Source organism: Oryctolagus cuniculus, chromosome X (genome assembly GCF_964237555.1).
Source record: "Oryctolagus cuniculus chromosome X, mOryCun1.1, whole genome shotgun sequence".
NCBI classification, from domain to species: domain Eukaryota; kingdom Metazoa; phylum Chordata; class Mammalia; order Lagomorpha; family Leporidae; genus Oryctolagus; species Oryctolagus cuniculus.
The window spans coordinates 84,006,569-84,033,284 of record NC_091453.1 but is presented as its reverse complement, the minus strand read 5'-3'; the positions used below and the strand labels follow the sequence as shown (position 1 = coordinate 84,033,284).

The following is a 26,716-nucleotide window of genomic DNA, read 5'->3' as shown; positions in this document are numbered from 1 at the left end:
GCCAGCGCTGTGGTGCAGTGGGTTAACTCCCTGGCCTGAAGTGCCGGCATCTCAATATGGGCACCGGTTGGAGACCCAGCTGCTCCACTTCCAGTCCAGCTCTTTGCTATGGCCTTGGAAAGCAGTAGAAGATGGCCCAAGTCCTTAGGCCCCTGCACCCATGTGGGAGACCTGGACGAAGCTCCTGGCTTCGAATCGGTGCAGCTACAGCCATTGCGGCCAATTAGGGACTGAACCAGCAGACAGAAGACTCTCTCTCTCTCTCTCTCTCTCTCTCTCTCTCTCTCTCTGCCTCTCCTCTCTCTGTGTAACTCTGACTTTCAAATTAACAAATAAATCTTTTAAAAAAGATGATATTTCGTTGTATACCTCTTTTTTATGGTTAAATTGGTTCAGTATTTGGATTACAAGCAGGACTTCTATTTACTAAGCCCCCTTGAACAGCACCAGTACATATTAAAGTTTTATTCCCTTTTCTTAAATAAATTTCATTTATTCTTTATGACTACAGACTGTCATTGTAGGTTGCCTGAAGATAAAAAAAAAAATCCAGCAGTGTGTCTGTTTTGTAAATGTTTCCTGCAAACAAAAGGTGTTTTTAATTTGTGTGTAGTTGCCTGCTATTGATTGGGTTGCCTATGGACTAGAGGATGTTGACAGGAAAAACTTACTATGCCAAACTGTTTCTTAGCTCATGACACTTGTGAGTATCCACTTACTTGATCTGACTCCAGCTTCTCAGGAATTTCGCCTCTAGCTGCTGCCTCCATATAGGCCTGATAGAAGGTCTTTTCTTGGGACTCCACTGTAATGGTCAACACAGCATCATAGGCTTCTCGGAGCTTTCGGTTATTCCTCAGGACCTGATAGGGGGTGTGCTTATAAGGTAAACTGTAGAGCAGGGCATCGTAGGGAACAAAGACATAGGTTCCATCAGTCATTTTCAGATCATGAGCCCATTCCAAGAGTTGGACCTGAGTCTCTCCCCCGATCAAGGCCGAATGCATACACATGATGATTACTGAAAGCAACAAAGCAAAAAGGTTATAGCAGCAATATGTTAGTAAAATACTACAGGTGTAAAAAAATCTACAGATGGAAGAAATGCACAAGTGTGTTTCAACAAATTTGTGAATGATTTCTCTCTTCTGCCTTCAAAATAAGTAAGATGCTGACATCCTGGGGCAAGCATTTAGCCTAGCAGTTAAGATACCAGCATCCCATTTCCAAGTTCCCAAGTAAAATACCCAGTTCCAGCTCCTAACTCCAGCTTCCTGCTAATGCAGACCCTGGGAGGTAGCAGTAATGGCTTAAGTGATTGGGGTACTGCCAACCAAGTGGTAGGCCTGGATCGAGTTTTTGCACTGGATATTTTGGGAATGGACCAGAAGATGGGAGAGGGAGCTCACTCTCTCTTGCTCTCATTTTCCCTTTCTCTCTGATAATTAGATTTCTCTAAAAAAGATATTGGGGTCCTGAGCTGAGGTTGAAGTATGCTCAGGAACTCTGAATTGGGCACAGGAACAAGAGAGACATTTCTGCAGGCTACAGAACCTAACAGTAAACAGGAACAAGAATTGCTATAATAAATGGTAGGTAGCATAATAAAGAGGTTTTGGGTTGGAAGAGCTAGGTTTATATCCTAACACTGCCATTTATTAGTTTTATACCCCTGGGTAAATTACTTAACTTTTCTATGCCTCATCCATAAAATGGAGATAACAATATGTACTTCATGGGATGGTAAATGATGAATGAAGGAGACAATTCGCATAATAGGGCTTTGTGCATATCATTCAATAAATAGCGGCTGCTATCATACCTCAGAATAAGGATAGAAGGGAAGGGTGGGAGAGATTCCCGTAGCCACGATCACTTGTAATTGTCTACTTCCTACAAACATGCACTCCAATAGATTTTAACCAATTAGTCCCACCCTTTCCAAGAACATTATAGACAATAAATGCTATTAATATTATGAATACTTTGTTCAACTTTTAAAAATCTAACTTCTTTGCAATTGGAATTACTTTGCACTCACTTTAATTCTTTCTAGACTTATGAAACTATGTTGTTTGGCAAGGCTAAAGTAGAATAGAGTGGATTAGAGGGGGCCATGGTTGAAGAATGGCAGCTAGATCCTGAAACTCAAAGTCTTAGATCCAATTCCTTCTTTGCCATGCTAAGAGTTTAGTTCATGCTCACTTGTGCTTCAATGTCCACATCTTTAAAATGCAGATTCCAATGCATCTCACAGGTACATTGAGTAGTTTAATTTGATAATGTCTGAAAAGGATTCTGAGCTCCATTCCAATGGCAAAAGTCCTATTGCCATTGGAAAATATTAATTATACGTGCTTACATGGAACTTGTAATCTCAGGAACTAAGTGTGCTTAACTACCATCAATTACTAGTCTTTGGCATTTCCATATTGCTTCATCTATTTTCAGAAATCTCCTTTACACCTGTTAACTACTCCCAGAAAGTTTCACTTTTAAGGTACAGTTGGTATTCTTTGTATATTTTAATGTATAACTAGTAACTTATTAAGTTGATTTAAATATACTACACGCATAATATAGCATAATGTGAGTTTTCAAATAATGATTACCTCCTTCAAAATATAGGCGCTTTCAAAATGTTCATACAAAAATGGAATTAAAAGATAAATTTAGGGGCCAGCACTGTGGCACAATGGGTTAACGTCCTGGTCTGAAGCGCTGAAATCCCATATGGGCGCCAGTTTGAGTCCTGGCTGCTCCATTTCCGATCCAGCTCTCTGCTATGGCCTGGGAAAGCAGTGGAGGATGGCCCAAGTCCTTGGACCCCCGCACCCACATGGGAGACCCAGAAGAAGCTCCTGGCTCCTGGCTTCAGATCCGCGCAGCTCTGGCCATTGTGGCCAACTGGGGAGTGAACCAACGGATGGATGACCTCTCTCTCTCTCTCTCTCTCTCTTCCTCTCCTTCTCTCTCTGTGTAACTCTGACTTTCAAATAAATAAATAAATAAATCATTTTTAAAAGTTAAGTTTAGGGGCCAGCACTGTGGCACAGAAGGTTAAGCCTCTGCCTGCAGTGCTGGCATCCCATATAGGCATCAGTTCATGTTTCACGGCTCCACTTCCAATTCGGCTCCCTGCTAATGAGCCAGAGAAAGCAGTGGAAGATGGTCCAAGTACTGGGTCCCCTGTACCCAAGTGGGAGACCCAGAGGAAGCTCCTGGCTTCTGCCTGGCCCATCCCCGGCCATTGTGGCCATTTGGGGAGTGAACCAGGGGATAGAAGACTTCTCTGTCATCTCTCCTCCTCTCTCTGTAACTCTGCCTTTCAAATAAATAAGAATAAATAAATCATTAAAGAAAATGAATCAGGTTGGTCAAATTGGTCCAATCTACAGGTCCATTGGGGGGAAAAATGAGTTAAGGCATGGGTTTCACTTAGTCAGCTAGTTCATCCAACAGAATTCTTGATGAGTAGGTCAGTATTAGTATCGTTCATTCTGCAAAAGCAGAGACTAAATGACATGGTCGATGTTATCCAACAGATATACAATTCCATGTAATTTACTTAAAGAGATACAAAAATGAATTTACTTCAGGAAAATGGTTAGTATAAATGAGTGTTTTGTGTTGGTTAAAATACAGCAAATATTTTAACAAACACTAAGTGTGGTGGATCTTTTCCTGGCGTGCCACCCACATCCACACTTCAGAGCTGAAGCACTCATTCCTCTAGCTGCTGGGGGTGTTAGCAGCTGAGAGTTGCTAGTCTCCATGAATTGTTCTCAGCTGAGGACAGCCTCCTGTCCCGAGGCCACATCCCTTTAGTAATGTGCTAGAGCCACCTTGTGCTAGATCACAAGAGCCTGTGGTTGAATTTTCTGGAATTCTGTGAAACAGTTAGCATCATGTTAGTAGCTAGAAATTGGCCATGATGGGAGTGATTACACTATGGGAATCAGCAAACACTACAAATGAGGGCTTTTGTCCACTGAAGAGCGGGCTGTTCAACAATTATTTTCACACTGAGCCTGCGCATTGTGATTGGTCAACATGGAGACAGAAAGTCCCAGACTCCTATCTCAACTCGGGACAACTCTTCAGAGCCATCCCTTCTCCTCTTGGGACTAGAAGAGGTCTTTGTTTTGACCACATCGTTGTCCAAGTCTTTCTGCCCATTTCTACCTCCGTCATTGAAAGCACTCATTCACTAAGCTTTCTGAACTCAAAGCTCCATCTGTCAGATGGCTTTCCAGGAAAACAGGTTTGGAACACTGCATTAGATGTTCCAGTGTGCCCTAAACCAAATTCTAACATGGCACTTACAAAATTCATTGCCTTATTTTTGTCGGCTTCTACTGTGAAATTATGAGCTTCTTAAGATCGGGGATGGTTTCTTATTTATCTCCATATCCTGGTACATATTATGCACACAGTAAATATTGTTTAAATGGACATTTGCAAGCCAACAGATTCTTCAGGAGAAGAGCTTGTGCTTTTTGTAGGTTCCTTGCAGTGTGAGACATGGACATATTTGGATTGTTAGGATGGAGGAGCAACTGCCAAGTGATATTTGCAGGGCAGGTAAATGCCGCCATGCTTGTTTTTAATGCCTGGTGTCATTAACTATGTCCAAGACCTTGCCTTAATCTGGGTTATGCCTTTTCATTATTCTGTCATTGACCCACACTGATGACATTTCAAAGTGAGACTATGTGTTCCATCTTGTCTCCCTCATTTTATAGATGAAGAAATGTAAGATTCAAGAGGGAATGATCACGGGCTCTTCTATTTTCTGCCTGGCAACAACTTACCTCTGAACACAATGAAAGTAGAAAGCATAAATATTGAGTTCAAACAATAGCATCTTAATTTAATAGAGTGTGTGCTTCATGAAGAGGGATTTGTGGATGCATCTGTTTTGAAAAGATGATTTTATTAAATAGCTTTATTATCTCAAAATTACATTCATTAAAATGGGACTTGCCCTGTAAGTTGTTGTTAGGAAAGGATTAGTGTACAGAAACCTTAAATCCTAGAGAAGGCCTGAGTCAACAGGTGGTAACTGAATAATACCAATATTTAGGTTTCCATCCTGATTGTTAACAGTCAAGCCTCTTTATAGCCAAAATAAGAACCAGGAAATACACCCTTCTGAGATCACATGCCACCATGGTATGATATTAGCCCTTTCTCTGAGATGTCTGAGCCCCACACAAAGCTGCCCAGCAGTCTCCATACTGTGCTACCAACTGTGGCAAGCTGTCAAATACTCTCTCTTTCACCCTCAACACCAACAGCAGAAAACATTAGATTATGGAAGAAGTTAATTCCCAAGTTGCACAGCTCCTCTTTCTCTTCCCACATGGAAACTTTCAATCCAATATTTCCTTGACATAGATGACTATGTTTCTCAGAAGGCAAATCTCCTTTATTTTTCACAGATTACTGGCTATAGAGTCCTCCAGGGAGGAAATGGGGCTCTGCCATTCATCTTGTGAGATGGAAATGTTTCTTTTTTTTTTCTTTTTTGACAGGCAGAGTGGACAGTGAGAGAGAGCGACAGAGAGAAAGATCTTCCTTTGCCGTTGGTTCACTCCCCAAGTGGCCGCCATGGCCAGCGCACCGCGCTGATCCGAAGCCAGGAGCCAGGTGCTTCTCCTGGTCTCCCATGCGGGTGCAGGGCCCAAGGACCTGGGCCATCCTCCATTGCCTTCCCGGGCCACAGCAGAGAGCTGGACTGGAAGAGGAGCAACCGGGACAGAATCTGGCGCCCCGACTGGGACTAGAACCCAGGGTGTCGGTGCCGCAGGCAGAGGATTAGCCTATTGAGCCATGGCACCAGTGGAAATGTTTCTAATAGCTAGTGATGAAGGCAGCAAGAGCCATATCGATATTTGTGAGCCATCAGTGTTGCTCCCAATCTACAGGAATCCCCTCTTACTGTTCCTACTCTTCATTTTAACCATTTTGTGACATTACTTGTGACTGGGATTCATTTTAATCCATCTCATTTCAGCAATTGTTGAAAGAGTGGGGAGAGGAAAAAGGAGGAAGGCATACAGATTTATCCCAAGTCTCACATTCCCTAAGAATTCACACCCATCTGGTCATATTGTGAAAGATGTAGATTCATTCTCTCTTCCTCTCAATTTTCTACCACACACTGTATAACATGGCTGCATAAGAAGAGAGTAGGTTGTCTGTGTTGTGGCACAGCTGGTTAAGCCACTGCTTGCCACACTCCCATCCCATATTGGATCATCAATTCAAGTTTCAGCTGTTCTGCTTCCAAACCAGCTCCCTGCTAATAATGCACCTGCGAAAACAGTGGAAGATGGCCCAAGTGCTTGGGCCTGTGCCACCCACATAGGAGACCCAGATGAAATTCTGGCTCCTGACTTCAGCCTGGCCCAACCCCGGCCATTGAAGCCAGGAGTGAACCAGCAGTGGAAGATCTCTTGCTCTCTGTGCCTCTCCCTCTCTTTCTGTCATTCTGTACTTTAAATAAATAAATAAATCTTTGAAAAAGGAGGAGGAGGAGGAGGTAGAAGGTTCTGGAATGTATATGTTTCTCAGTCCCTACCCCCAAATCTTATTCAGGGCAATAGTTTTTCAAAGTTTATTTTAAGAACACTGCACTGAGTGATGTGTGGTTGTCTGTATCAGTTTAGTCTGAAGTTCTCAGGCCACCACTTATTTAACTATTATCAGTATTGGACTAGTCCAAGTAGTTCAACATGGTGGCAGGCATATATGGCACACTCAATGGCTGTTTCATCAGCATCAGCTTATGGATTTTTGATAAATAAATTTATTTATTTATTTCCCTGACACTGCTATTCTTTTAAAAAAATGCTATTCTTCTAAAAATAAAGATTTATTTTAGTTATTTGAACTCAGAGTTACAGAGAGAGGTAGAGACCGAGAAAGAGAAAGAGAAGTCTTCCATCTGCTGGTTCACTCCCCAAATGGCCACAGTAACCAGAGCTGTGCCAATCCGAAGCCAGGAGCCAGGAGCCAAAAGCTTCTTCTGGGTCTCCCATATGGGTGCAGAAGCCCAAGGACATCCTCTGCTGCTTTCCCAGGCACATTAGCAGGGAGCTGGATCAGAAATGGAGCAGCCGGGCCTTGAACTGGCACCCATATGGGATGCCAGAGCTGCAGGCAGGGGCTTTAGCCTGCTGCACCACAGCACCAGCCCCATTGCTATTCTTCTTGAGATAGGCTTTTTTTTATTTTGTATTTATTTATATAAGAGGTAGAGTTACAGACAGTGAGAGGGAGAGACAGAGAGAAAGGTCTACCTTCCATCAGTTCACTCCCCAAATGGCCGCAATGGCTGGAGCTGCGCCAATCCAAAGCCAGGAGCCAGGTGCTTCTTCCTGGTCTCCCACACGGGTGCAGGGGCCCAAGCACTTGGGCCATCTTCTACTACTTTCCCAGGCCATAGCAGAGAGCTGGACTGGAAGAGGAGCAGCCGGGACTAGAACCGACGCCCATATGGGATGCCAGCACTGCAGGCAGAGGATTAACCTACTGCACCACAGCGCCAGCCCCAAGATAGGTTTTTACTATTTCTCAACAGCTTTCAACATATGTTTTCTCTAGCTTTTCCTAAGCTGCTAATTACAGACGAGGCCTTTTAAATGCAGGAATCTTAGATGTTTAGAAATTTCCTCATGTGATGAGTCTTGAATAATTTGATCATTAATAATGCACACTTTAGTTTAAAAAGGAAGCTTTTTTACCATTATATTTATTTGCATTTATCTACACTAAATCCTATACCAAATTTCCTATCAACACTAAGGCTCTTAGTCATAATGTTATCAGTATCATTACTTTTATTACTGTAGGAAAACAGGGAAGACACTTGAAATCTTGAGGCACTTAAAAAAAATGTCAACAGTGCACCCAAAAGTTTAAAAAGATCAGCAGAAGAGCTGAATTGTCTGCCATATGCAGAACAGGCAGTCTCAAGTGAGTACACTTTAGGAGCATACCTCTAGAGGACAGTAGGCAGTAGAGCACAGGTCTGCCTTAGTTCTTTTAAAGATATATTTATTTATTTGAAAGGCAGAGTTACAGAGAGAGAGAGAATCTTCCATCCGTTGGTTATCTCCCCAAGTAGCCACAACGGCCAGGGCTGGGCCAGGCCAAAGCCAGGAGCCAGGTGCTTCATCTAGGTCTCCCACATGGGTGCAGGGGCCCAAGCACTTGAACCATCTTCTGCTGCTTTCCCAGGTGCATTAGCAGGGAGCTGGATAAGAAGTAGAGCAGCTGGGACTTGAACCTGCGCCCATATGGGATGGTGGCATCACAGATGGTGGGTGGCTTTACCAACTGTGTCACAGCCACCCCAACTGCTGGTTCTTAAAACCTAGTCTCCAGATCATCATCAGCAGTAATATCTGGGAACTTGCTAGAAATTCAAATTCTGAGACCCTACCCTGGTCTTCCTGAATCAGAAATTCTGAGGGAAATGACCCAAAACTCTATTTTAACAAGCCCTCCAAAGAATTCTAATGCACACATAAATTTGAGAGCCATTGCTTTAGACCAACTGCATATATATCCTAGCCTACCTTTCACTAGCTATGTTACAATAGGTGAATTATTAAATACCTTTTCGCTTCAAATGTCTCATCCATAAAGTGGGTAAACAATCATTGGCCTTACGTTATCTCGTTATTGAAATAATTGAATGAATGGTCCATAGAGAGCCCTTGAAAAATTACTAGCACATAATAAGCTGTCAATATGTATTAGGTATTGTCATTATTATTTTTTTTATGTACAACAATGTTCTATACATGGGAAGAAACTAGCCAAGTCCCTGGTAATAAGATAATAATGAGCTATCTAATTTTGGAAGAACAAAAGAAGAAGAGCTATTTAATTTTGGAAGAACATAAGAAGACCATTCTGACTTTGTCATGTTTACTCATCATCCTCATATTGTAATAAAGTCTTTGCAATTTAGATGGATTTAATGGAAGCCTAAAATGGTCTGACATCCCGGTCAGCTTAAACTGAAAGGTTGTTACAGTCAGTCAAGCATAGGACTGATAGGCAAAAGATGAGGAAAAGACAGAAGGACTTGAAATAATCATTTGCAATAATCAAGACAGCTGTAGTAGGGTCTCCTACTGGCCTTCGTAGAAATTAGAAAAACAACCCCTTCTAGGTGACTGTAATCCCACAGGTGCTCTGCTTGGTAAATGGGTGCTCTTTTGTGCCATCGAACAAAAACCTGCAACGGGATTCATTGCTGAAGAGTAGAGAGCAGAGTGGGTTTTGGCCCTCAAGCCCACTCAGCTAAATTCTCTTGTGGAGGGCACAACCTACATAACTATACACAGCAGCCTTGATAGGAGGTTGATGCCTTTGTCTTTCATTAGTATCTCTCCTGTTCAACTTTGTTCATGATGAAGATAGTTACTGCTCCCAAGGTTAAAGGGAAATGACTGAATTCCCTGCTCTGCGACTATTTACCTCATTCTTTGGTGTTAATAATGCCTACACCTACCTGCTTGTTACTGTGAAACTCATAGTTACTATAAAACTTGGAAGAAAACACCCATCCCATCTCCTGAGTAATCTCAAGGGTTAAATAATAAACTCCATGAAAACGCCTTGTAAACTATAGAATGCAGTATTGAATTATGGTTGCTTTCATTGTCTCTGTGATAGTATCTAATAATATCTCTGCTGGTTACCTTCCCAAGGACCCACAGCTATTATTACTGTTATTAGTACAATTACCACTAAATATATCATTTCCTTGGTATTATGGAAGGATAACTTAGACCTGTTTCTAAGAAAGACCCTTCCCCTAGGGGCTGGCACTGTGGCATAGTGAGTAAGGCTGCAGCCTGCAGTGCTGGCATCCCATATGTGTGCCAGTTCAAGTCCTGGCTGCTCCACTTCCAATCCAACTCTCTGGTATGGCCTGGGAAAGCAGTGGAGGATGGCGCAGGTGCTTGGGCCCCTAAACCCATGTGGGAAGACCAGAGAGAAGCTCCCGGGTTCAGCCTGGCCCAGCTCCAGCTGCTGCAACCACTTGCAGAGTGAACCAGCAGATGGAAGATCTCTCTCTCTCTCTCTCTCTCTCTCTCTCTCTTTCTGTAACTCTGCCTTTCAAATAAATAAATCTTTAAAAGCAAAAATAAAAGAAGAAAGAAAGACCCTTTCCTCTGACACCAATAAGGTGTCAGCGATATTTCCTCATGGGAAACATTCATGTATAACACAAGGAAGTGACATTCCAGCCAGTCATGGGCTGCTCTTCTCTTCCCTTCCTTTTAGCACCACCATCACTGTTACTGACACCTGGCAAAGCCATCAACACTACTATGAACAGATCAGATCAAAGGAATCTTCCAACTATTTCTATTACTTCCAAATATTGCCAAGCTTCTCCATTATAAGGGGTCCCTTTGCACTGTATTTTGTACATTATGAAGGGTCTTTCTCTGAAGGTTTGCTCAAGGACCACAGTGTTTAGAAGTATCCTCACAGTCTGCAGCATGGGAGAGAGGTCAGGTCCTGCATTTGCCAGTCCTTCTCAGTAGAGGTCACATAAAAACATAGTGCCTTATTAGTGATTAATCAAAATAGATGATAGGACTACTTGGCTAACACCTTACTCCCACCAGTTGGGAGGAGCTAGAAACTCAGCCAGAGATTTGGACTTCTATGTATTTTGCCTGGTGTATTGCAATCTTCCTCGGTGCTATGCTGGCCAAATCCATAGTCATTGGCTTCTGGCTTGGTTTCTCATCAAATCTTCAATTAGCTAATTGGACCGGAGATTTTCCCTGAATCCTAGGCCACTAGGCTACAGCCCTGACACTCTGCTATTTTTTAAGGATTTAGTTATTTATTTTAAAATTCATAGTTATGTAGAGAGAGGGAGAGACAGAGAGAAAGAAACTTCCATCTGCTGGTTTGCTCCCCAGATGACCACAGCAGCCAGTGCTGGGCCAGGCTGAAGCCAGGAGCCAGGAGCTTCATCCAGGTCTCCCACTTGGGTGGCAGGGGCCCAAATAGTTGGCCCATCTTCCACTTCCTTTCCCAGGCCATTAGCAGGGAGCTAGATCAGACATGAGTTGGCGCCCATATGGGATGCCGGCATTGTAGGCGGTGGCTCTATCCACTACACCACAACACCAGCCCCTCTGCTTACTTTTATTCATTCTCTGGACCTTGCTTTTTCTATTTTCACTGGCTGGGGCACTGTTTCAAATGGATAATCAAGCAGAAAACAAGGACAAAGCCTTAATATTCACTTCTCCTCCACAACTCCTATTGCTGCACCTCGCTCACTAGTCACAATTGGCTATAGCAACAGTAGGTATTACACACTGCTTTTAATGTTTAATGGTACACGTTAAGCTATACTAAGGTCACAGCCTAACCAACATCTCAGTGTCCCTGCCCCCACTTTCACCAATACTCTGACTCATGTCACTTAGGTCTCAGCATGCCTCATCTGAATCTGCCTATGTTTGGTCAGAAACCCGAAGACAACTAGAATGCAGAGTTTTACCTTCATTCCGTTTTATCCCTTTCTCAGTCCCTCCTCCATTTTCTGTTTCTCTCTTCACTACCCAGAGTCCGCCTTTGCTCCATAACCATCCTGTCTTAGCTTTTTTTTGTCTTTCCCAGTTACATAATTTCCATTCCTATAGTGGGTTCATCCATAGTGTTTGAAAGAAAATAATCCGACTAACCAAAATCATGCTGAGATAAAAATGATTGGTAATTTAAAGTGAAGAGCATTTTCCTGAACTCAAAGCAGCGGTTCTCAACTCTGGCCACACTTTACAAGCACCTGGAAAGCTATTTCAAATATGTTTGCTGGAGCCCCACCGCAGAGCAATTCAGCCAGGCTCTCTGGAGGTGGCACTCTGGCACTAGTCATTTAAATGTGTCCAGGTAATTCTAGTGCGCAGCCAGAGTGAGAAGCCCGCACCTAAAGTAATGACTTGCAAATGGTAGGGCGATATGTACATTTGCTCCCTCCTTGCCTCAAAGGGGTTGTGGGTGGTGAGCACTCAATCCTAATTCCTCTCAGTCTGACAGCCCAGAGTTTCAGGACCTGGATTTATTTAACATTGCATGGTAGAGGTCAAAATGACATTTCAAAGTGCACTATTTAGAATGGGTGGGATGTGAAACACTCATGGAATGTAAACTTGCAGGGGACACGGGGCTTCAGGAAGCTTTGTAACATGTTATAAAGTTATGATACTAGATAAGTTATCCTGTTCCTGGCCTGATTCCTCTCTGGAAATGGCTTTATATCTTTAAAAATAATTCTGTACTCTGCTTTGAAAGTACGGAGCTCTATTATGAAGGACTCAGAGCCACTCTGATTGCTTAACATTACAGGACTTTGCAGACTGAAGCTGGAAGCAGACTCTTGTAGTTCCTGGAACTAGAAACTCTTGCCCTCATCCTCCCATAATGATCATAATTAAAGTCCAATATTGGAGACACTTAAAACTTCAAATGGGCTTCTGGTTGTAGGCCAGGCCTAAGCCGGACCATCCTCTAACAAGCCGGTTGTTATGTTAAGGAAATGACTGGGACCAGGATGAACCCTAGACGCATTCAGTTTGATGAATAGTCTGAGCTATCTGTCTTACTGTGGCAGAGTGGCTGCAGTGGGGAAATAAGCAGTGGTCCCACGAATCACTGCCAATTGCAGAGGAAGACAAAGTGGAGCTTTACAAAATTGGAATAAAATAAAAAGCAAAACTAAGTGTCACAGGGGCATGTCATACTATAAGTGAAAGAGATTCGATTCAAAGGGTCCAGGAGGAGCCTCCCTTTCCCCTAAGTCTGCCCAACTTGGCTTAGTGATGGTAGCTTGAGGGAGTCAAGTCCTTCCCTTCAACTTTGTCTTGCATCTCTGCAAAACTCACCTTTCAACATAAAACTTACCATTGGAAGGGGAAATGTGAACATTGAGGCCCACCTCTCAGTGTTATAAGAATTACATGGGTTAACATACCATAAGTAACCTTTTTCTCTTTTCAATATGCTTTCATGTATCATCTAGGTGTCCTCCATAGCAACTAGCTGTGTCTGTGTTCTGCAGGGGAAACAAAAGCTCGGTCTTGTGAGGGGCAACATTTTTTTATTTTATTTATTTATTTATTCATTTATTGACAGGCAGAGTTAGGCAGTGAGAGACAGACAGAGAGAAAGGTCTTCCTTCCATTGGTTCACCCCCCCAAAATGGCCACTACAGCCATCGCGCTGCGCCGATCCGAAGCCAGGAGCCAGGTGCTTCCTCCTGGTCTCCCATGGGGTGCAGGGCCCAAGCACTTGGGCCATCCTCCACTGCACTCCCAGGCCACAGCAGACAGCTGGCCTGGAAGAGGAGCAGCCGGGACAGAATCCAGCGCCCCAACTGGGACTAGAACCTGGTGTGCCGGCACCACAGGTGGAGGAGTAGCCTATTGAGCCGCGGCGCCGGCCAAGGGGCAGCATTTTGCAGTGCAGAGAAGACAGATTCTAAGTGAGATGTGCTGACACATGAAAGAAAGCACCCAGAATGGGTCAAGGGGACAGCCCTCCTCAGTGAAAAAAGCACATGATATGAAACCCTAAGAACATCCTCTATGGGCTGGTCTGAAACTACCAAGGACATAAAGGAAGAGAGGATGGTGACAGTGCTTTTAGTGCTATTCTTCTCCACACAGGTAGTGAAACAGGCACTGGCACCCAAGGGCATTTGAACCAGAGTTCTTCTGTACCTTTGTTCAGTCCACAAAACAGGTGCTGTTCGGGGCCAGCGCCTGCAGGACCAGCATCCGATATGGGCACCGGTTGGAGTCCCGGCTGCTCTACTTCTGATCCAGCTCTCTGCTATGACCTGGGAAAGCAGTAGAAGATGGCCCAAGTCCTTGGGCCCCTGCACCTGCATAGGAGACCTGGAGGAGGCTCCTGGCTCCTGGCTTCGGATCGGTGCAGCTCCATACTCTGTGGCCAATTGGGGAGTGAACCATCAGATGCAAGACCTCTCTCTCTCTCTCTCTCTGCCTCTCTTCTCTCTGTGCAACTCTGACTTTCAAATAAATAAATAATTTTTTTTAAAAAAAAAAGCAGATGCTGTTCAAGCATGATAGTCAAGAGGTCTGAGCGTGAGTGAAGGAGAGAGAATGCATAAAGCACGCGGGAAGAAGGCACTAACCCAGGAAGTGAGGATAGGAAACATTTGGGAGATTGTAATGTCTTTCGCTGAAGCAACATTTAAACCTCAGCCGGGAGAAAGCACTCACTGCGAATTCTGTCGGCCTGGTGGATCCGCTGAAGAGCTTTCTGAATGCTTTGGCTATCTTGTCCTGTGGTCAGGACGACCCCTACAGGTAGGCCGTGGCTCCGAAGAGCACTTGCGACTTGATTGGCTGTGTGCACCCAAATGTCTTCATCTGAGGAAATGACTCCAGCATGAGCCCACTGGAAATATTTCATGACAGTTACAAGCACCCGGATGGGAGAAGGGAGTGTCCGAGCAAAGGTCGTGTAACTATTCTTATTGTCTAATTCGTAATTCACACAAGCCCAAGAGAAAATCCCTTTGTTCCAGCTCTTTCCCAGGAGCGAGGCTGCCTCACAGTAGCCAGGGTTGACAGGTCCAATAAATCCTGAGGCCATCTGGTGGTGGGAAATAAAACTGGAGAGGGCTCTCGAAGTCTGGCAGTCTTCATTGAGAATCACATAGTCAAAAGTGTGAACCCGATCAAACGATGGGTCCCGGTTGATCCGCTCAATGGCTAACTGAGCAGCAACCTCAGGAAGGGCCTTTGAGAACAATGGATCACAAGCCCAAGGGCCTATCACCCCTATTTTGTAGGGGAGGGCTTGCACCTGCTGCATGAGAGACGTGAGAGCCAAGAGGCACAAGCACCACAGGAACTTGGAGGATGCAAGGCCATGGTGTCCTGGCAATCTGCTGAGAGCCACAAACCAGTGCATAAGGTGAGGAAAAGGCCAGGGTCCCAGGAACATAGCCCTCCTGCTTCCAGAAAGCCAATGAGGAGGTACTGCAGGATTATTCTGCTCTTCTGAGATGGACAGTGTTTCCAATTGCCTGTCAATCAGAGGGAAAAAAAAAAACATATTACTCATATTATTTCTGAAGCTTCTGGAAACATCAGTGATGAAAGAATGGAAAAGGAATGGTAAACCCCAAAACTGAACGTTTTTTCCCCCATCCTGAGCAAAATTATTTACTCTTCCCACTGTTCACCCACTTGCTTCAATCAGAAATCTGGAGGGGCCGGCGCTGTGGTGTAGCTGGTGGCCTGCCGTGCTGGCATCCCATATGGAGGCTGGTTTGAGTCCCGGCTGTTCCACTTCCGATCCAGCTCTCTGCTGTGGCCTGGGAGGGCAGTGGAGGATGGCCCAAGTCCTTAGGCCCCTGCACCCATGTGGGAGACCTGGAGGAGGCACCTGGCTCCTGGCTTCAGATCGGCAGAGCTACAGCCGTTGTGGCCATTTGGGGAGTGAACCAGTGGATGGAAGACCTCTCTCTCTGCCTCTCCTCTTCTCTCTGTGTAACCCTGACTTTCAAATAAATAAATAAATATTTAAAAGAAAAGCAATCTGGAAATCACTGAGACTCCTCCTTATCTGTCCCCACATTCAGTCCATCACCAGATGCTGTTGATTAAATTTCAGCAACCACTGCTCACTTCACAGTGTCATGAGGATTACATGTGTTGACATACAACAAATTCTTATAACAAGGCCTGATATGACATTCACACTCTATTACTCATGTTATTATGATTATTATAGTTTCTTATATGCCCACTTTTCTCCTCCATGCCATGATCTTGGAGAGACAGGTATTAACAGATAACGGTGAAGCCGCTGCTGTGGTGTAGCGGGTAAAGCCACCACCTGCAGTGCCGTCATCCCATATGGGCACCGATTCATGTCCCAGCTGCTCCACTTCCAATCCAACTGTCTGCTATGGCCTGGGAAAAGCAGTAGAAGATGGCCCAAGTCCTTGGGCCCCTGCACCTGTGTGGGAGACCCGGAAGAAGCTCCTGGCTCCTGGCTTTGGATTGGTGCAGCTCCAGCAGTTGCGATCATTTGGGGAGTGAACCAGCAGATGGAAGACCTCTCTCTCTCTCTCTCTCTCTCTCTCTCTCTCTGCCTCTCCTTCTCTCTCTGTGTAACTCTGACTTTCAAGTAAATAAATAAATCTTAAAATAAAACAGATAATGGTAATGCAGAGAAAAAGTTATATGATTAAGGTATCCGAGATAGAGGAAGAAAGAGAGGATTACCTAAACCCAGACTCCATGGGAGGGAGCAAGAGAGGAAGAGCGAAGCCTGTCTGGGTTTAACATAAAAAAACTATAGGCCACATGAACGGAGTTACAAAGGGAGTTGGTGCTGACAGCCTTCCAAGCAGGAGGAGCAATATATATGCAGAAAGAGGCAAAGGCATTACAAAGGAGCTTCAAAAAGTTCATAGAAACTGTAATTAAAAGATGTTCACTTTGGTGCAAATTTTTTTTTTTAAATCCATGCATAGAGGTGACTTCAAAAAGTTAATGTAAGTGTGTATTATGAAAAAATGATGCATGGATTTATTCCTGTAGACAAAGATTTTAAGCACAGAAATGATATTCTTAGATTTTCATATTAAAGTATCACTGCAGGCTGGCACCACGGCTCACTAGGCTAATCCTCCGCCTTGCAGTGCCGGCACACCAGGTTCTAGTCCTGGTCGGGGCACCGGATTTTGTCCCGGTTGCCCCTCTTCCAGGCCAGCTCTCTTCTGTGGCCCGGGAGTGCAGTAGAGGATGGCCCAAGTGCTTGGGCCCTGCACCCCATGGGAGACCAGGAGAAGCACCTGGCTCCTGCTTTTGGATCAGCGCGGTGCGCCAGCAGCAGCATGCTGGCCGTGGCGGCCATTGGAGGGTGAACCAACGGTAAAGGAAGACCTTTCTGTTTCTCTCTCTCACTGTCCACTCTGCCTGTCAAATAAATAAATAAATAAATAAATAAAAATAAAAGAAATAAAGTATCACTCCAGCTAAGATATGGAATCAACCCAGATGTCCATCAACCGAAGACTCGATAAAGAAATCATGCTATATATACACTACGTAACACTACTCAACCAGAAAAAAATGAAATCCTGTCTTTTATAACAAAATAAATGCAACTGGAAACCATTACACTTATTGGAATAAACCAGTCCCAAAAGCGACAAATACAGTATGTTCTCCCTGTTCTGTGCTAACTAATAGAGTACCTAAAAGGTAATCCATAGAAATGAAATTGACATTTTGAGATTCAATGATTGTTTACAGCCCTTGTCTCAACTGTTGAGGAACAATGTTTTTTCTTCATACTATTTGTTGAACTCTTTACTTAATGTAGGGTTAATCTTATGAGTATAAAGTTAACTGAAAATAGATCTTTGTAAAAACTAAAAATGAAATAGGAGAGGGAAGAGGGAGAAGGGTGGGAGTGAGAGCAGGAGGGAGGGTGTGGGGTGCAAAGTGTTACTATGTTCCTGAATCTGAATATATAAAATACATGAAACTTGTATACCTTAAATAAAAATTTTAAAAAATTATCACTCTAGCAGCATAATAGAGAATGGGGTGAAAGGCATCAAGACTGGAAAGCCCAGAAACACAGAAAAATGCAGGATATAATGGCATCTTAGAATTCCAGGAAGATGAATTGTTGAGAATACAAAGTGTTTTCAGGGTCAAACTCTACTGACAAGTGAACTGAAAATAGAAAAGTATTCTAAACTAAAACAGAAAATAATAAAGCAATATAAAATATATTTTAATAAATATTAAATATTTCATATTTATATTATTAAATAAATAAGTAAAAATAATATAAAATAAAAAGGTATTCTAAACTAAAGTAAACTAAAAATAGAAAGGTGATGGATTTGGATTCAGACTAAGGATGCAAGCTGAGAGGCCACCAATGAGTGAAGAAAAAAATAAGCAATAGAGATTAATCGAGTAAGCAATTGTAGGAACTCTTTGAAGATGACACATGTGGGGCTTGAGCTGTGGCATAGTGGGTAAAGCCGCCGCCTGCAGTACCAACAGCCCATATGGGCACTGGTTCGAGTCCTGGCTGCTCCACTTCCGATCCAGCTCTCTGCTATGGCCTGGGAAAGCAGTGGAAGATGGCCCAAGTGCTTGTGTTATGGGCTGGGTTTGAGCCTAAATTAATTTTTCAGACTCTTGTCTTTTACCTAGAGAATTCTAAGTACAGACCCAAATACGGCATGCAGTGTGATAAACTTTATTTACAAAGTGAGAAAAATACATGGCTCATTAGGGCTTTATTAAGGGAGAGTGGGCCAAAGAAAGGGAATTATCCTATCCTGCTCTGCCCGTCCTGAGTCCACGTGGAGGAGAGCTCAAGCTTCCCGTCTTCCTAGCTTTTTATGCGCCTAGAAAAATGGAAGTGTTTACATGGTACCACTCCCACATCCCCCATAAGAGGAGAGACTTCCTGGGGAGGGCTCCACTGATTGACAGGTAAGTGACCATGGCAATGCAGAGTGAAGGAGGTGTGGCTTCCAGCTCATGAACTTAAAATTATCTATCTAAGTTTTCCCACATCACTTGGGCCCCAGCACCTGCGTAGGAGACCTGAAAGAAGCTCCTGGCTCCTGGGTTTGGATCAGCGCAGCTCCAGACATTTTGGCCATCTGGGGTATGAACCAGCAGATGGAAGACAATCTCTCTCTCTCTCTTTCTCTCTCTCTCCCCTTCTGTAACTATCCCTTTCAAATAAATAAATAAATAAATCATATATTTAAAAAAGATGTCATATGCAAAGCCTTTTTGATCTAGGCCTTTTCTTTCTCTAAAATATCATCGCCCGCTGTTCTTACTTGATGCCTTAATGAATTGCATGTTGTTCTCCAGGCATGTGTCATATCATCTGTTAAGGATTTGAAAAATGTCATTCTGTCTGCCTGGGATGTCCTCCTGTCTCCTCCCAGTTTCTCCTGATGAACACTACTTTTGAGGCCCAGTTGAAGAGTTCCCTACGGTAGGTAACCCTAGTTGGCACCTCCAGATGGAGTTCATTGTTTCTCCATATGTGTTTCACACTTACACCCATTAGAAAAGATATCACTTTCAGGGCCCACGCTGTGGCATAGTAAGTTAATCCTCTACCCGGGTAGCCGGCCTCCCATATGGATGCTGGTTCATGCTCTGGCTGCTCCTCTTCTGATCCAGCTCTCTGCTGTGACTTGAGAAAGCAGTAGAAGATGGCCCAAGTGCTTTGGCCCATACAACTGCGTGGGAGACCCGGAAGAAGCTCCTGGCTCCTGGCTTCGGATCGGATCAGCTCCAGCCATTGTGGCCATTTGGGGAGTGAACCAGGAAGACCTCTCTCTCTCTCTCTCTCTCTCTCCCTCCCTCCCCCTCTCTCTAACTCTGCCTCTCAAATAAATAAAATAAATCTTTGAAAAAGAAAAGGTATCACTTTGATTATAAATTTTCTCTATTTCTGGTCCATGGTGTGGTAAAGATACAGGACTGTTTTGATATCTCTGCATTTACAGTATCTCATACATTCAACTGCAAGGAGTGAGCAACAATGAGGACAACTCTCTAGAGAAAAGAGCATTTTGGGGTGGGAACTCCTAGAGGTCCTCTTTATAATTCTAATGCCTAGTAAAATGCATAAGACATAATAGGTATCGGATAAATGTTTAAATGAATATAAAACACTAAATTTGACCTAATATCAGGAATAATATCAGCAGATAAAATGAGAATTGTTTGCTTGATAGAGATGTTATTGAGGAAAATCATTAGCAAATTCTTAGTTCTAATCAAAGAACAAAATAATGGCATGGCTCTTGTCTGAGCTGACAGTCAGCACTTGGTATGTACCAGTCAAGCCCAACTGGTTGTTTATTGCCAGTAACAAGTCTGCCTGTGTCAGCCCTGTTTGTTGCTTGTTATCGTCTTGACTATCACCCCTAATTATGTGAGAAACCCTGATTCCTCAAGAGACCAACATGGGACATACCTGGTGGATCTTAAAAACATCCCACAATAGTATGCACTAACATTTGTACACAGATGAAAACCGGTGAACATGAGGTGAAGAAAGACATACGGGAAGAAGCATTTCGGAGAAAGATGAACCAAAAGCCGAGGGTTGTGTGGCAGGAAAGAGGCAAACTCTAATTTTGCTTTGGAGTTGGTGGAAGAGTTGTTCTGGGCTTATTATATGCATGAAACCTTCAAATGTATTCCCAGTTCTAAGAGATAATCTTGTCCAGCCTCTCGCAGAAAACATAGATCAGTTCTGTTCACTGACTAATGTTGAAGGCATGAAGATGAGATGCATGATGGATGGAGTGTGAGTTGTGGACTTACCTTTAAAGGGCTCCCAACCCAGCACTACAGACTATTTCTCTTCTCACATTCCCTTTTTCCTCTGTCATGGCAAAATTTTGGAGCCAAGGTACATTAGGAGCAATTGCTTCTCTGAAATGGCATGGGAGGAGCCCCTACTGCTGGTCTGTATTTTGACAAGGATACTGAACCATACGATATATCTCTTTCCTCATAGGATCTCATTGTTCTAACCACTAGAAGTAAGCAGCGTTGAAGGCAATTCAACATGGGAAGCAGATCCCTAGTACCAACAGAGAATGTAAGATGCTATGGTTTGGGTGTGCTTTGTCCCTGCCAAAATGCATGCTGAAATTCGCTCCCCAATTTAAGCATATTGAGAGGTGGTGGGAGCTTTAAGAGATGATTAGATGATTAAGAGGGACTAGTCTTTTTTTATGAGTCCCTCTCACAGGAATGGATTAGTTTCCAAGAGAGCAGGTTATTATAAAGCATGTCTCATGCCTCCCCTCTCTCTCATCATGTGACCTCTCTTGCCGATGTGTGCTCACTGCTCTTCCACACGCTCCTGCCATGCGATGCCACCTGTCTCATTACCAGGCAGCATGAGGCCCTTGCCAAGATGCAGCCGCCTGCTCTGGAATTTCCCTGCCTCTAGAATTAGGAGCTAAATCAGCCTCGTTCTTCATCAAGTACCTAGTCTCGGGTATTTTGCAATAGCAACTCAAAAGGGAGTAAGACAGAAGGCAATCAACTGTCTCTTCTCCCACAAACATTCATTTAATGGGTTCTTTACCGAACCTTTACATTCAAGTCAGAAATAAGCACTTCGAATAATAAAGGTTGAGATTTACTGGGCTCTCGTTATTGGTCAAACATGAGACTACATTCTTTGCATGATTATTTTACGTTTTAAAAACTCAATTAAAAAACATCTCTTCAGAGGCTTTTGAGGTAGGTATCACCACCATCACTTCCAGAGGACGAAGCTAAGCTCAGAAAGGTGGAAATAATTTCCTTGATAATAATCATGCCAGCTGATTGGGCATTGTGCTAGAAGGCCCATGATCTATGAATTCACTAAGATCACCCCTGTTATGCATTCTACTATTCAAATTGAGTTTGACTGATTCATCCATTGTTTCAAAAAATGTATTATAGTTTCGCATGAAAGAATGAATTAGGAAAAGAAGAAGAATGGGCAGAGCAAATAGGGAGGAGCAAGTTGAAATTCATTATTCAACTAGAAGGAATTTGCCACTAGTGTTTAAGCCCAGTCCTGGGAAAGCTCACTTATTTTTGACTCAGGGTACAGTGCTGCATGACTGGAAGTAGGGCCCGCCAGTCACATTGTGTTCTCTATAAAGCGAATTCTAGTCTTAAGAATGGAAATATTGGGCCTGGTGCTGTGTCATGGTGGGCTAAGTCTCTGCCTGCAGTGCCGGCATCCCATGTGGGCACCAGTTCGTGTCCCAGCTGCTCCACTTCCTATCCAGGTCTCTGCTATGGCCTGGGAAGGCAGTGGAGAATGGCCCAAGTCCTTGGGCCCTGCACCCACGTGGGAGACCTGGAAGAAACTCTTGGCTCCTGGCTTTGGATGAGCCCAGCTCCAGAGGTTGCAGCCATTTAAGGAGTGAACCAGCGGATGGGAGACCAACCTCTCTCCGCCTCTGGCTCTCTGTAACTCTGCCTTTCAAGTAAATAAATAAAAATCTTTAAAAATTGGAAACATCAGGAGTATACCCTATGGCATATTAGCTCTGATTCCATTGCCTTGTCTGTAAAATGAGAGTAAATTTAATTTAAACCTTTTGAAATAAGGGATTAAATCAATTAGGAGGCTAAACCTGCGGTTGTGATTCAGCAAATACTGGCTCTTCCTTGCTGCTTGGAAAGAGGACCGCACTGGGAATCGGAAGGCCAGGCTCCTGGACTCTCTTCTACCACTGAATCACCATGTGGTATTGAACAAATTGTCCCCTGCCTCAGGCCTCGCTTTTGTTCCCCCTCAGCAGGACTATGGGACATGCAAGACCCTTTCATCTCTGACACACGTTGATCCTGGTCTTCTGTACTTCTTTAAAGATACTAACTTCTCAAAATCTCTGCAGTGCTAAACTGCTTTCTGGGTTCATTCAACATTCTCTAGCCCTTGCTGCTCTAATTAACTTCCTACTGGAGTTGCATTGCCCCCAGTGGTTTGCACTTACTTGTATCTGGTAGATTCAGCTATTACTTGTTTTTAACTTTAGGCTAGACTCCTCTGTCAAGTACTATGATGTGAAGTCTTCTCTCCGCTGAAATTCTGGAGATATACTAATGCCAAAAACCCAGGTTGCTAGAGTCATTGGTTATTTTACCATTGTTGACAACCACACATTGAGAACGTGGTCTGTGATAGGACTATAACTACAAAATAGATCAGAGAGGATAGGAACCTGGCCAAGAAATCACATCAGGAAAAGCAATCATGTACTTTAGAAGGAGGTCAGCATTGTGGCAAAGCAGGTTATGCTGTTGCCTGCAAGGGCAGCATCCCCATATCGGCACCCATTTGAGACCAAGCTGCTCCACTTCCGATCCAGCTCTCTGCTAATGTGCCTGGGAAAGCATAAGGAGGATGGCCCAAGTTCTTGGACCCCTGCACCTGCATGGGAGACCCAGAAGAAGATCCTGGCTCCTGGCTTCAGCCTGGCACAGTCTTGGCCAATGCAGCCATTGGGGATGAACCAGCAGATAGAAGGTCTCTTCTCTTTCTCTCTCTCTCTCTCTCTCTCTCTCTCTCTAACTCTGCCTTTCAAATAAAAAAAAATATATATTTTTTTTAAAAAAGGATAGAGCAGTAATGATGTCCACCAACGTGTCTCATATAGGAGGCCAAGTTTATAAGTTCTCTACTCACTCTTGCCCACCATTTTTCCTCATCCATTTGCTCACCATGTAGGGATCATCTAGTGCCCAACACAGTGCCTGGCACATAGAATGTGCTCTACAAAGATTTGTTAACTTAATAATAAAGAGGAAACACGGAGTACCAATGAAATGTTTTATATTACTATGTTATTTGAGAAGCTCTATTTTAGGCCTTAGTCAGAATCCACCTTTGGCAAAATTAGCCAGTATGTAAAGGTGGTCTTCAAACTTCTAGCCCAGTTCTCTATACCCCACCAACAATAGGGATAAACCAAGTTAGAGAAAGAACCTCTGTAAATTATTTGCACTGATATATAAATGAATATTTCCCCTACCCCTCCCCAACCAGTGGTGTTTGTTCCTAGTGCAGATAAGCAGACATTTATGCCAAAAATAATCTCTAGTATTATAATTTCAATTTCAGCCATCAGTAGCAGATAGGCAAAAGGAGATGGACTACTTATGGGGGAGAAAACTAAAGGGACTTTTAGTGCTCCTCAAAGTGATCTATCATAAGTGTATTATAGGTAGAAGATTGGCAATTTAATGGTAGAATCCAGGGCTTTCCTTCTAAACACAATGCCTGCCCCTAAACTGTAAACTCTAAGAAATTTACCTTTTTTGATCATTTATCCTTCACCTGATGATTTGGATTTAAAGAAAAAAATATAAAGCACTTATGAAAAGGAAATTGTGCACTGTCTTCAAAAAAGCCAACTGAAAGCTGCCCTGGAGTTAATGGGAAATGTGAGCATAATCAAAATCAAGTTCAAGGGGCCGGGGTGGTGGTATATCAGGTAGGGCCACTGCCTACAGTGCCGGGATGCCATATGGGTGCCGGTTCGAGTCCCAGCTGCTCCACTTCTGATCCAACTCTCTGCTATGGCCTGGGAAAGCAGTGGCCCAAGTCCTCCCGTGTGGAAGACCTGAGGAAGCTCCTGGCTCCTGGCTTCAGATCCACCCAGGTCAGGGCCATTTTGGCCATTTGGGGAGTAAACCAGAGGATGGAAGACCTCTCTCTCTCTCTCCGTCTCTCTCTCTATAACTCTGCCTTTCCAATAAATAAATAAATAAATAAATAAATCTTTTTTTAAAAAGAACAAGTTTGCAGGCACAAAATTTTGGAAACAGACTACTACTCACCCACCCAGACAGTTCTGGGGCAGCTGCCAAGGTAACTCAGGTGTAAACATGGAATGCGGTTAGAGCCTCGGGATGCATCATTTCATTTCAGGTAGCTTTCCCAATCTGGTGGGAAGTCTGTTCTTTAAACATGTACAAAGGAAGACTATGACAAATAGCTCTGAGGGAAATGGTTCCTCATCCCAGCTTGTCAAACCGAGGACTTCTATGGATGATTGATCTTTGCAGTTACAGCCTGAATCAAGTTAACAGCTTGTGTAAGACAACATCAGGAAGAAATAAAAAAGAATCATGAGGCAAACGAAATGAAAGCGTGGCTGAGAGTCTTGGAGCCCAAATCTTGATTTGAAGTCTCTCAAAGGCTCTTTTTTCCTCCTTTCCCTCTTTCTTTCTTCATTCTTTTCTTCCATTTTTTTTAAACTACATATTGCAGTAAAACGAATGTACCTCAGTTAGAGGTTGTGCTCATAAGTGGGCTGTGTTTTTCACCCCATTACAGTCTTTCTTAGAAACAAGAGCTGTCAACTACTTACCATGTAATTCACCGCTTAAATATCTTCAATTTACCACCTGCGCATGCAAATCTCTGGCATAGCTACCCCAGTGTGTCCATTTCCGCACATCCTCTATCCGTTCATAATCCTGCCGAAAGCTCCAGTCTGTTGATAAATTCCATTAATGGGGTAAATAACTGAAAGCGATAGTGAACCTTTTTTAAATCACTCTTCAGCATCCCCAGACCAAGACCTGGATTAGGATTTAGAGTGACACTTCTAATCCTTTAAATTGATCCCACCTGTAGCCGAGTTAGTACTGACCTAAATGCGTTGACCCAGAGATTAACAAACAATTAGAGTCCTCGGGATAAGTGTGTCCTCCACGGACTACTGCCTTCTGCCTTTCAAAGTCAGACTCACATATTCTCAGATTTTGCCTCCGTGATGTTCCTTTTACCCTTCTGTCTAGTAACCACAAATCATTCTCTCTCCAGGACAGCTCTGAATGCCAGAATATTCATCAGCTGTGATTCCAGCCCACAATATGAAAGATGATCCAGGCTGGCTTCACGCAAAATACAAAGTAGGTGGTTTTGCTCCTTCTTCAGTTTGCGTTACATGTCTACACTTAGTGCCTTTCTTTCCAAGAGAGAACTCAACGTCCTCCTATGCCTCTATGAGCCATGTGCACATACACGCACACACACACACCCTCTGCCCCATACTTTAGATCTATCCCTTTTCCTTTATCAGTTTTTCTTTGTCCTAGGCACCATTCACTCAAAGCCCTGTTGTGGATTCCCAGGGTTAAGAACTGAGATGTTAATGGCTCAAAATAATTTATATTACATGAAGATTATTATATGACACACATCTTTTCATAAAGCTTTATTGAGATCCAAAAATAACCCCCGCGCACACACACCATGAAATTGTGTCCTTTTGAAATGTGTACATTATGGGTTTTTGTTTGGTTTTAGTGTAATTTTTAAAGATTATTTATTTTAAAGGCAGAGTTACAGAGAGGGAGAGGCAGAGGCAGAGAGAGAGGTCTTACATCCTCTGGTTCACCAATCCAAAGCCAGGGGTCTCCCACACGGGTACAGGGGCCCAAGCACTTGGGCCATCCTCCACTACTTTCCCAGGTGCATTAGCAGGGAACTGGATTGGAAGTAGAGCAGCTGGGACTCGAACTGGCACCTATAAGGGATGTTGGTACTGCAGGCTGGAGTTTTACCTGCTTCGCCACAGTGCTGGCCCCTTAGCATATTTTTTTAAAGATTTATTTATTTATTTATTTGAAAGGCAGAGTTACAGAGAGGCAGAAGGAGAGAGAAAAGGAGAGAGGAGAAAGAGGGAGAGAGAGGGAGAGAAGTCTTTCACCTGCTAGTTCACTCCCCAAATGGATGCAAAGGCCAGAGCTGCACCAATCCGAAGGCAGGAGCCTGGATCTTCTTCCAGGTCTCCCACACAGGTGCAGGCGCCCAAGGACTTGGGCCATCTTCCACTGCTTTCCCAGCCATAGCAGAGAGCTGGATCAGAAGAGGAGCTGCTGGGATCCAAACTGGTGCCCATATGGAATGCTGGGATTGCAGGTAGAGGCTCTACCCACTACCCCACAGCGCCAGCCCCTGTTTTTAGCATACTAACAAGGTTGTGCAAGCATCTTCACTTTCTTTTTTTAAAAAGTCATTTTATTGGCCAGCGCCACGGCTCAATAGGCTAATCCTCCACCTGCAGCGCCGGCACACCGGGTTCTAA

At 43.7% G+C, this 26,716-nt stretch overlaps 1 protein-coding gene across 1 annotated transcript in view; it reads right to left on the bottom strand.

Moving 5' to 3' along the window:
• Positions 1-25,197, bottom strand: part of GUCY2F (guanylate cyclase 2F, retinal) — a 139,463-nt gene extending 114,266 nt beyond the window's left edge. Inside the window, exons 1-3 of the mRNA XM_017349714.3 lie at positions 24,992-25,197; positions 14,298-15,109; positions 720-1,021 (exon numbers count right to left, since the gene is read on the bottom strand). Of these exons, the coding sequence (XP_017205203.2) occupies positions 720-1,021; positions 14,298-15,027 (1,032 nt within the window). The 5' untranslated portion in view covers positions 15,028-15,109; positions 24,992-25,197. The remainder of the gene's footprint in view (positions 1-719; positions 1,022-14,297; positions 15,110-24,991) is intronic.
• Positions 25,198-26,716: the final 1,519 nt, after the last annotated feature.